Consider the following 8,957-nt stretch of genomic DNA (forward strand, 5'->3'; position numbering starts at 1 on the left):
GTTCGGGTTGCCTAGATGTCCGGTTACCGGACCCCTGGGCCCTAGACACTGCCTAACTTAATTAATGAATGCCACTATCAGAAAAATAAGTTTCCGTTTAATTATGGTTCTGTAGCCAGCACAAATCCCTGTGGTGCATCAGGGCTCCAGATAAGATGCGTATTAGCGTAAATTACGCTTTGAAATAATGCATATATGCATGTCTGCTAATTTTTTAGCGTATAAAACGTACATGAAATTACAGAAACGCATGCAACGACTTTTTACTAGCGTAAACAAAATCTGAATCGTCTGGATGCTTTACATAACAGCATGATCGCCATTCACTCTGCCACATTAAACGTATACTGTACAGGCATTGAATGGTACTCTATAAACCTAGGTTAAACTATATTATACACTCAATGCGTGCATAAATCAAATTGTTGGGAATTAATGTTGATGGTAAGGTAGTGTATTTTAAAGCAGTGTCGATTTAAAATATCAACTTCCGGTGTGGAGTAAACAACAACATGTCTCTTTCTAAACAAACGTGCTACGCATTCTTTAGACAAAAAAAATGATTCCCAAAACATTGTTAAAGGTATATTGAATAATCTATTGGATTTGGCAGTGAGTGTGAAGCCAAAGCAAGCCAGTGGAGAAAAAGAAGCAAAAACTTGAATGCTGAAAATGCAGCTGAATTGAAACTGAACTGCAAACAAATTCACAATATATTCACAATAGACATAGGCCCAAAAAATTATCTGGAGCCCTGGTTCATTAATAATTTTCAGTTAGAATCATATGAAACAATATTTTGAAGAAGAAAATACTAGTCGCAGGACTACGTCGACCAGCACTACGGCATATCCGAAACGTATTCTACATTAGAGCACAATTTAACAAAACACACCATCAAAGCAAACTATTATAGATGTGTTAATGTTGGTGCATTTCAAACTTTATTTTGAAAAGCAAATATCTGCATGTATATATTAAGGGACATAACAATAAAACAAATATAAATTGAAATTTATGTATTCCCACGTGTTTACCATTTTGCCGGAAATTAATGCAAGTTTGCGATAAAATCCGTTATACCACGTACCGTTGCTTATTGGTCTACCACCTGGCGACTCCCATGCTGTTCTTTCTCTGTACATAGCTTTCGGAAAACAGAAATAATCTGTCTGTCTGTCTGTCTATCTTCCGTTAATGTCAAAACACCCCTCATGGGGACGTAGCCACAAAGACTGAAATGTAAAAAGATAGTTAAAAGCAAGGGAAAATAGCTTGGTTAAAAGTAAAAGTATAAAAGCAGTTACATGTATCAGGCAGTTTAAGGTAAGACATGATCAATACAGCAAAAAGCTGCATTGAACTGCTCAGGGGCTGGGAGGTGGACAACATGCAGCAGGAGGGAGATAATTCCAGTGATAAACTGTTCTGGGGAAGAAAGAATTCTTTAAGTAATCTGTAGTTGCTGTGAATATCAAATGACCTATCATGGGACAATCACATAAATAGGTCAACCAAAAAAGCTAACCAAACCCTAGGGTTCTTACGAAGAAACATTAAGGTCAAATCCCGACCCATTAAGACCATTGCTTACCAGACTCTAGTCCGACCCCAGCTCGAATATGTCTCCGAGGTATGGTCGCCCCACACCCAAACCCAAATTGACCAAATTGAAAGCGTCCAAAGGAGAGCCGCCCGTTGGTTCAAGACTGACTACGGCCGTACTTCTAGTGTAACAGATATGCTACACTCCCTAAACCTTCGTCGGCTGGATTTAAGGCGTATAGATTCTAGGTTATCACTCTTCTATAAGATTCATCATGATCTGGTTGCTATCCCAATCGTAGATTACCTTACCCGAATGACCCGATGTGTCCGCTATGGCCATTCCCTAAGTTATAGGTTAATTACTGCAACCACTGACTATTACAAGTTTTCTTATTTTCCGGGAACAGTGTACCATTGGAACCAACTTCTCCCCAGTGTCGCCCACCTCCCTACCCTAGAGCAGTTCAGTGCTGCAGTTTGCAGCCTTGAATACGCCTCGCCCTAGTTATCCTGCAAACTCAAGTTTTAACCTTTTTATATCACCAAAGTTATTTTTTTAGTTTCTTCCACTCTAAATTTTTATCACTATATTCTTTCTCTTTATGATTTTGACGCGCAAAACGTCTACGTTCCCGCAAGGGGTTTGACGTCTACGGAAGATAGATAGAATATCTTGTAACTGAGGGAATGGAAGTGACGTGTTGGGCGTGTGAGGGGAACTAAGAAGCCTTCTTTGGGGATGGCAACTAATTCATGGTGGACTTTGTACATAAGGGAAAGTCTGCTATTAATACGTCGGAGATCAAGGCGACGAAGTTTGAGGGATTGTAACATATATCTCTGTGACACTGGAGGTTTGACGGTAGTCGGCCTTAATCCAACGAGCTGCCCGTCTCTGGACAACCTCTATCTGGTCTATGAGGGTTTGGGTGTAGGGTGACAACACTTCAGAACCATATTCCAGCTGGGGTCTAACTCGTGTCTGGTAAGCCATGGACTTAATCATGTTAATGGGTTCAGATTTGACCTTGATGTTTCTGCGCAGAAACCCTTACGTTTGATTTGCTTTCTTTGTTGACCTATTGATGTGGGCGTCCCATGAAAGATTATTTGATATATCCACGCCAAGGTATTTGGTGACTGATTCGAGTACTGACTCCATGGAGGTAGTACTGAGTGGGAATAGGATGTTTCCTTCTTGTGGCGTGAATAGTTTGACATTTGGAGGGGTTGAATTCCATATCCCACTCTAACTCCCACTCATCTAACATTTTGAGGTCATTTTGGAGGGTAACTGATTCATTTTACAGATGGCAGTGTGAGGTAGACTGCTGTATCATCTGCAAAGAGGCGGACTTTGGAGTTAATATTTTGTGGGAGGTTATTTATATAAGCTAAAAAGGACAGGGGACCAAGGACGGACCCCTGGGGAACACCAGATGGGACTGGGATGGCATCGGAACTGGTTCCATTCAGGACAACTGATTGGATTTGGTTATCAAGGAAACTTTTAATCCACTTGAGAGTTTGACCTCTGACTCCATAATTATGCATTTTCAGTAGGACGTTCTCATGGCTGACCTTATCGTATTCCTCATTATGGAGTTTCTTGTCAAACTTTAGGGTTGGTATAGAAGAAGAGTCTAGTTTGGAATGTTAAATTAATGAGTAGAGTTTCTTAGAATTTGGTCTACTTGTAAGGACAAGACAAGGACACAAATCTTGAGTTGACTTAACGATTAATTCAGTCTGGAATTTTCCGTTAGAACGTTAGCTTTTCGTCGATCCTCCAGCCCTTTACCTTGGAATTGCCATGGATATCAGATGACCTGTAAATGGAAGACTCACATCAACAATATCTGTAATCGAACCTTGTTAAAATTCCTCTGCAGAAACCTCACACATTGCCTTTGTTATTTTAATATGACGAAGTAAATATCGACGACAATGACAGCACTCTACCTAGTTTTATTGTGTGTAGAATTCTGATTTTCGGCTACAGTGACATTCAATTGCCTGTATTGAACAGATTCAACTAAAACGAGTCTTGGTTGCGTTCTGTGCAGATCTTTTCACAGATTTTATCAACATTAAGCATGCTAGCTAACAATTTCCTATGGTTGCTGGACCATGTTACCGCATACTGTTATATCTTTCTTCTTAAAAATGTAAAATATACATTAATGTAATTATTCATTGTGTGTAGTATGTCATTCAAACTTGTAACTTTACCAACAATGAGATCCATTATCCATGTGTGAAAACTTATCATTTATTTATCTAGTTTGTCCAGAAAAAATGTCTTCAAAGATTGAATAGGCCATTACATCCTTTAACAAGTGGCCTTTATCCTGAATCCACCATAAAAGCTATTTCCTCCATATTAGATGGTGTCTGTATTTTAGGGTCTAAAGCAAATGTTTCCTGACTGGATTCATTAGTCTTAGCAAATCCAGTCTATTGCGTCTATAATCAACACCATCTGGAGTGCAAACTGAATAAGACATGTCACTGTTTTCTTTTAGATACAACTTCTGGTTGCTAAGTTTTTATCCTAGTTGTTTGACCACCTAGCATAATAAGATTTTCCCTTGCCTCTCCTATGCTTATTTTTAATTTGACCAAGCTTGAACAATTTCTTTTTAGGAGTGAGATAAACTACTGAAGTGGGAAGCACCGAGCGCAAATAAGCAATTGGGCGGAGGAGAAACTGATTCTAGAGGGTTTGTTCTGTACTAAATCCTGTTCGTGGATTCCTTTTAAGTGGGCTATTTGACTTGCTATTCTTGCATACAACCTTTGTTGTTTGCTAATTTTGGGCATGCACAATTGGGGAGAACGTTTATAAGGAAGGGGATTCTTGTGACCTTCTAGGTCCAACGTAAACAAGAAATGGACTCCGAACCACTAAAGTCTGAAGCCGGAATGCCAGAGACTTATAAAACTCTTTTAATCTGCCTTTTCATTAAACTATCATGTTTTCAACCTACATTTACTTGCAGTTAATACTTACTCTCTTGATACGCACATGCACTGACAGTGCGTATTATTACGCGTGTTCGGCTTAAATTACTTGAAGGTAAACAAACGACATTAAGAAAAATACAGTTTCGTTATTTAAATGAATTTCAATCGGGAAAATTAACATGTTAAATGTAAATCTTTCACCAAACTTTCATATGTTTCTATCTAATTTACACATCTATGCAGCCAAATGTATGTGTAAAACATATACATGACACTGAAAGGGTGTCATCAGTAAACTTTGATTTCGAAGGATTTTCCAATTGCTATTGAGCATTTGATAAACATGATATGTTTGTGGATTATTTTACAATTTATTCTAAATCTCATCAACCATGTAAGAGTTGTAAATCTCAATCTTAGTCGATTATATCGAGGTTGGAAACAGTTTGTGTTAATCAAACTTTGTTCCAGACTGGGCGGTGTTCAAAACAAGCTTTTCTAAGTAAATAGAGGTTTGAAGAATGTGTGCATTTACTTTTTATTATACGACACAGTTTATGTATAAAAGAGTGCACGGGATTGAATGAGCCAGGCAGAAGTTTTGTCTACACAGGTCAGCATCTCACATGATCTCACGACACACGTACGTCGTGTAAAGGCAGGGTGTCATTTGAAGCTAAAGTTTCCCTAGAGACCAATTTTATCGATAAAAGAGGGGGTGACATTTATTTTGCATAAATATAATAAGGGATCAACACGTGTAAAAACGCTACACAAATGACCGCTCAACATATACACAAAACATACAGTTATTATATGTCCCTGAAATACATGGATAAAACTTGTGCCCACAACAGCGTGAAGCGACCATCTTCGATCGACTAAGTCAGCAAAATTGTCGGCTGAACAGTCTCATTTTTCGATATTTTATGCCCTTTTGTTGTATTTTAAGTAAGAACAACAACAACACAAGTTTGTTTCATGTAACAACATCTGCAAAATCCACGAGGTTATGTTGGTACACACGCCCTAAACTCCCTCGGTATATATGTTGTTGCAGTCGCCCTAGAATCCCTCGGGATATATTGGTGCCCAACAGGCGAGTGCATCAACATATCCCTCAGGAATCTGCAATTGTTCTGACACGTAACAATATTTTTTTTTTTAAATGGTCGGCGCAGTTTAGTTGGAAAATAAGTTATGTATAAATTTGGCTAAAGGTCTGTTATTATGAAAGGGATCCATAAAGTTTTGTTTTTTTTCAAGATTAGAAAATGTTGTAAGTGTTTGAATGTCATAGGCGTAGCCAGGATTTTCTGAAGTAAGGTGCGAATACGAGTCGTGAAATGACTAGTGAGGGTAGGTGCGAGAGGGGATTCCCTGTCCTGTAGGTGGGGATATGTTGTTTTTAAAAAAATCTGGAATGTATTTGTTGCACTTTGACGTATATCTGAGAACTTATCGGATTAGGAGTTTAACTCGTTTTGTCAAAGAAGTATCTAATACAATTTTAAATGTTTCTCAGATCCTTGTGGCCGACAACCTGTGACCTCTCCTTCATTAGTGAATACATTTGCGTCTTAAAAAGGTTCACAAAGGTTTTCAGCTGTGATAAAAAATAAATACCATTAATTAATGTTTCATTTCGATTGTCAATATTTAAACGCCGTGAAATGGATAAAACTATAGCCTAGGCATAAAAGTTCAATGGTCTGATTTCAAATCATTATTTATACTGTCCATATCTTTGTTTTTGTTTGTTTTCCAAAAATCGACATTTTTCGACGCACAACACGTGTAAATGAGACGTTTTAGTTTAGTCTAGTTTGCAAGTTGCCGAACGAAGCGAGCCGAAAAAAACCCTGAAAAGCATAGCAGTTGAATAATATGCTATTGGAAATATCTATCCACTGGTTGCTTCCTGAACCTTTGTCCACTCCTTAAAAAATAAAAACTCCGGAAAAAGTTTGGACCACAAACTTGAGGGAGATTGGTGTATGGGTGTCCCACCAACTCTGTGCTGCAAAGAAAAACAAGAGCTGTCCAATGACAGCGCGCACGACTATTTGAAGCTCTTCCACCTAATACTAGCTAAGCAACAGTTTCTAAGTTGAAAAAGGGGAATAATTGTGCTAAAATGTAACACCAGAGTCATGATGCCAAAGACGTGTAGAATCTGAAAACATCTGGTCAAGTAATTACTGAGAAACATGCTTACATGAAAAACTTTAAGCAAAATTTCTGTGATAAAAAGAGGTTTATTTTTGACAAAATAAAAGCGAGAGTTATGTAACTTGTCCCATGAGGTCAACTCATGATGCTAAAGACGCGTGAAGAATCTAAAAACATTTCGTCAAGTAATTTCAGAGAAACATGCAAACCTGTTACAAAATTTCTATAGATGTTAAAGGGGGCATAATTTTGACAAAGTAAATGCTAGAGTTATGTTACTTGCCCTGTGATGTTATCTCATGATACTAAAGACATGTGTAAAGTTTGAAAATATTCGGTCTAGTAGTTTCTGAGAAATCTGCTTATATGCAAAACTTTAACCTGAAATTCTAAGTTAAAAAGGAGCATAATTTTGATAAAATAAAAGCTAGAGTTTCCTGAGTGATTATTTTGTGATGCCAAAGTCATGTGTGAAGTCTGAAAGCATTTGGCATAGAAGTTTCTGACAAACCTGCTTACATGCAAAACTTTAACCTGAAATTCTAAGTTAAAAACAGCCATACTTTTCATAAAAGAAGAGCTAGAGTTCTGTAACTTGCCCTGGGAGGTCATCTCACGATGCCAACGATATGTGTGAAGTTTTTGGCCTAGTAGTTTCTGTGAAACCACCTGCTTACCTGCAAAACTTTAACTTCTTGTGACGCGCGTCAGGACGCCGACGCCGACGAAAGGCTCTACTATTTGGAAAAAAATATAAACATATATATTAACTACATAATGTTTATCACTACCTACGTATACATCACCAACTTGAATGGACATGTGCATATATTCGAGGTTTTTTATGTTCAATTTCATTTTTTTCACTTATGTCTTTCTTAACTTAACAATATTACATCACCACTCCTAGTTTACACCCGACTGAAATGAAACTTGATATACATCTTTAGCAAGTAGACATGATTGTGGATATTAAATGAAGTTTCATGTTTGATTTTTTTTATTGTTTTCCCTTTTTGGACTTTATAATATTATTTCATCTTGATTTGTCTCATTGTCTCTATATGCCTCAGTAATAGTATGTTTACCTACTCTGAATCTGCACGCCAGTTTTCAAAATTATATGGCACAAACAAGTCATGCATATCTCGGTCAAAACTGTTGCCTGTTTGATCTGTGAAACTTTGGTGAACGATTTGGGGGTCAACTTTGCCCTCTTCGTGCAGATTCAGGGGATTTTTTTTCTTATCAATACGCAAGTTTGAAAGAAAATAAAACGGAATATTTATCATGTTTGTTTATCTGCATGTTTATTTCCTAGTACATGAAACTAGAAATTGTGTTACATCATCTCCTAACATTAACGTTTTTATGAATTCAACTTGTTTTCATAAAGCAACTCGATACAAACTAAATGGCCAGTGGATAATGTTTTTAAGTGAGAAAACCTAATCAGAGGGAATTACTTTAACAATTCTTGCACAAAAAAGTACCCTTTTCACTGGATCCGCCCATGTATTAACGGGAGAAAAATCGTGTACATGCAAGGCAATTCACGTGCTGTTAATACATTTAAAATGCTTTGCCAGGGCCGTACTCAGATCATGACAGATGGACAGATGGTATCTGCGTCTTGTTTCTTCCATAATAACCTCTTTTCATAGCACAGAAGATGCAGTCTATTCCATGGTATGTTTAGTTGCCTCAGGTACCAACCACCCTCTCTCTCAGTGACAGATTCAACAATGTACTTACTACCTTCCTCCCTTTTGTAAACTCCCTTTTGTCAAGTTTGTTCCCTCAGTGTTGGTTCAGTTTTTGACGATAACCGTCAATGTATTTAATCGTATGTAACTTGTGCGATTGTTTGCTTTTAGGAATCAGAGCATTGATTTTGGGAAGTATCAGTTTTTACTAAATTTCTCACAAAATTAATGTAAATCTTGAAAGCTTGTCGTACTAATCCGTACACTAAATTAGTGTTCGTACTCAAAATAACTCGAATGTAAAATTATTATTCTTGAAATGGTGTTCCTGTTTATCGAATTTTTAAGTAATTGCAAAATATTGAAAAAGTCATGTTTGTAACGAGAATTGAAAAAACAAATCGTTTAGAACTTTTGCTAGTGTTGATTTGTGAGCCCCGGTCATGCCTAAAACATGTTTACATGTTTCCAAGAACAACATAATGGGAATTAAAAGTTGTACCGGAATTGTAAAGTCATCACATATGAAAACAATACATTTAGTCTTCGTGTCATATGTTTATG

The 8,957-nt window shown here is 37.3% G+C and overlaps 1 protein-coding gene across 1 annotated transcript in view; it reads right to left on the reverse strand.

Annotated features, from left to right (window-relative positions):
- Positions 1-1,089, reverse strand: part of LOC123547017 (nucleolar protein 56-like) — a 30,650-nt gene extending 29,561 nt beyond the window's left edge. Inside the window, exon 1 of the mRNA XM_045333752.2 lies at positions 1,038-1,089. Coding sequence (XP_045189687.1) covers positions 1,038-1,040 — 3 coding nt within the window. The 5' untranslated portion in view covers positions 1,041-1,089. The remainder of the gene's footprint in view (positions 1-1,037) is intronic.
- Between the last annotated feature and the right edge of the window lie 7,868 nt (positions 1,090-8,957).

Source organism: Mercenaria mercenaria, chromosome 9, assembly GCF_021730395.1.
Source record: "Mercenaria mercenaria strain notata chromosome 9, MADL_Memer_1, whole genome shotgun sequence".
Lineage (NCBI taxonomy): Eukaryota > Metazoa > Mollusca > Bivalvia > Venerida > Veneridae > Mercenaria > Mercenaria mercenaria.